The following is a 2,241-nucleotide window of genomic DNA, read 5'->3' as shown; positions in this document are numbered from 1 at the left end:
TTTTTTTTTTTTTTTTTTTTTGCAGTACTTGGGATTAAACCCAGGGCTTTTATACTGATCTATACCACCAGTCCCCTCTCCCCTTTTTAAAATTTTGAGACAGGGTATCAATAGATCTGGATAGAAGGTTCCCCAAGAATCTGGGCATGGTGGCATCTGTAATCCCAGCACTTGGGAGGCTGAGGCAGGAGGATCACCCTGGGTTTGAGATCAGCCTGGGGTACATAGTGAGTTTAAAGCCTGCCTAGACTACATAGTGATACTCTGAGAAAGGAAAGGACAATGTTATGACTTCGGTTTAGCTGTCCCCTCAAAGCCTCATGCCCTCATAGATGGGGCTTTTCAGAGGTGACTGGATCTAGAATGTGATGCTGGTATCAGATCAAGGGTGTGTGATTACTAAATGAGTCCACTAATTAGTACGTCACAGTTTTGGGAGTGGATAAAGAGAAGGCCCTTCCTGGGTGTGAGTGCTACACCCTAAGGGTGAGCAGCCTGCACAGAAAGAGGGCTGCTGGGGTCTATTGTTTCTGTGTGGTATTTCACTGCTTTGCTGCCTTCTGCCTGCCACGAACTGTTTTTCCTCTGCGACGCCCCTCTGTCATGCCACCCTGCCTTGGAGCCAGCCAACGACGTAGGAACCGAAATCTCTACAAACTGTCTTCTTCTTCTGAGTGTCAAATATTTTGTCTCAGCAATGAGAAAAGGAAAAGAAAAGGGAATCTCCCCAGGTGACTGAACAGGAGGGCCATGGTTACATATGAGAAACATTGAAAGCAGTAAGAATTAGTGATATTCATCTGAAGAAAGGAGGAATAAAGAACTATAAAGGCTCCAAGATTTTACCCTACTCGCAAGGTAGTGAGCCTCAGACTCACTGATGCTGGTGGAAGACACGAGACTCCTGGGTCACAGAATGAAGGCCAATTTATTACTGATAGTCACAGCACCCACGGAGCTAACGTCTTGAGCCTCAATTCCCACATGCCTGTGTAATGAGGGATACTACAAGTTGCACTACAGAAGAGAAACTCAGTCTAGGAAACTAGAATGTTAAAGGATAACGGGGAGTAAGTCCCCCAGACCTTTGCCTGGAGGGAGACATTATTTCTACATTCCAAAGCTGTTCACCTCAGAAACATCCTTGATTAAAAAAAAAAAAAAAAAAAAAGTCAGGAAAAGGCAGAAAGTGCTTCTGCTCTCAAAATATGCAGGAGCACGGTACATGTGTTTCCTCCTAGCAGAGACCAGGGCTGGAAGAGCGGCAGGTGGAAGCGACCTTACATCTGAAGGCTGTAAAATAATCCCACTAAAGCAGGAATGGAAAGCTGGAGAGATTCTGCTCACCATTGGTGGCAAGAGTTCAGCGTGTTTCTAGTTCCTTGAGCTAACTTTGCTTAAATTCTTAATCTCTGTTTTAATGGGGCCTTGTCTTTCATGCGCATTTTCCATATTTTTTTCACTCTAATCTTCAATGTGTCATGGAGATAAGAGGTATTACAGCCATTTTGCTCACGAGGAACTAGATCTTGACATTGTGAGTTATCACTACAGGCCAAGAACCAGTTCCTGTCACCACCCTTTTTCTTCAAGAGCTTCCCTCAGGCTAGAATAAGAGCGGCCAGAACGCGTAAACAACGAATGCTGGAGGGACTCGTCACTGAGAAACCATTACCAGCTCTAAGGGGTGAAGCCACCAACGGCGCCTTACGAACCTGCCACTATCTCGGAACGGGGAGGTTAAGATACCCGCTTTCTCCCACCTCGCAGGTCTGAAATTTCCAGGGCCTGGTTAAGGAAAGGTTTTCTAGACTTCACTTCCACTTTAAGCCGGAACGGCCGTCCAGAGACAACAGGGCCACGGCGCGCTAGAGAAGATTCTTCCCGGCGCCTATCAGCGGAAGTGGGGCGGAACTGTTCCAGCACGCCCCTCACGATTGGCCAACGCTGCCGTCGCTCAGCGGTCCGACCGGAAGGGGCTCGGCGACGCCCTTCTGGGTTTCTAACCGCCAAGAGGGTGGGAGGGGCCGGAGTGAAAGTTGCAAGACCCCGCCGCGGTGGCTATGGAGTTGAGCCCGGTCGCTTTGCCCGGGCCCTCTGGCTCCTTCAAGGAGGAGCTTCTCTGCGCGGTCTGCTTCGACCCCTTCCGTGACGCGGTGACGCTGCAGTGCGGCCACAACTTCTGCCGCGGGTGCGTGAGCCGCTGCTGGGAGGTGCAGATGACGCCCTCCTGCCCGGTGT

General features: G+C 49.4%; 2 protein-coding genes across 2 annotated transcripts in view; one reads left to right on the top strand and one right to left on the bottom strand.

Annotated features, from left to right (window-relative positions):
• Ptk2b (protein tyrosine kinase 2 beta) overlaps positions 1 to 1,804 on the bottom strand; it is a 129,031-nt gene extending 127,227 nt beyond the window's left edge. The window contains exon 1 of the mRNA XM_010623523.3: positions 1,716 to 1,804. The gene's annotated coding sequence lies outside the window, so the exon portion shown is untranslated. The remainder of the gene's footprint in view (positions 1 to 1,715) is intronic.
• Positions 1,805 to 1,933: 129 nt separating this feature from the next.
• Trim35 (tripartite motif containing 35) overlaps positions 1,934 to 2,241 on the top strand; it is a 15,297-nt gene continuing 14,989 nt past the window's right edge. The window contains exon 1 of the mRNA XM_010625114.3: positions 1,934 to 2,237. Within this exon, the coding sequence (XP_010623416.1) occupies positions 2,064 to 2,237 (174 nt within the window). The 5' untranslated portion in view covers positions 1,934 to 2,063. The remainder of the gene's footprint in view (positions 2,238 to 2,241) is intronic.

This window comes from Fukomys damarensis, unplaced genomic scaffold (genome assembly GCF_012274545.1).
Source record: "Fukomys damarensis isolate Sample0158 unplaced genomic scaffold, DMR_v1.0_HiC HiC_scaffold_18, whole genome shotgun sequence".
Taxonomy (NCBI): domain Eukaryota; kingdom Metazoa; phylum Chordata; class Mammalia; order Rodentia; family Bathyergidae; genus Fukomys; species Fukomys damarensis.
Note: the sequence above shows the minus strand (reverse complement) of the source record. Positions and strands in the feature narration are given on the sequence as shown.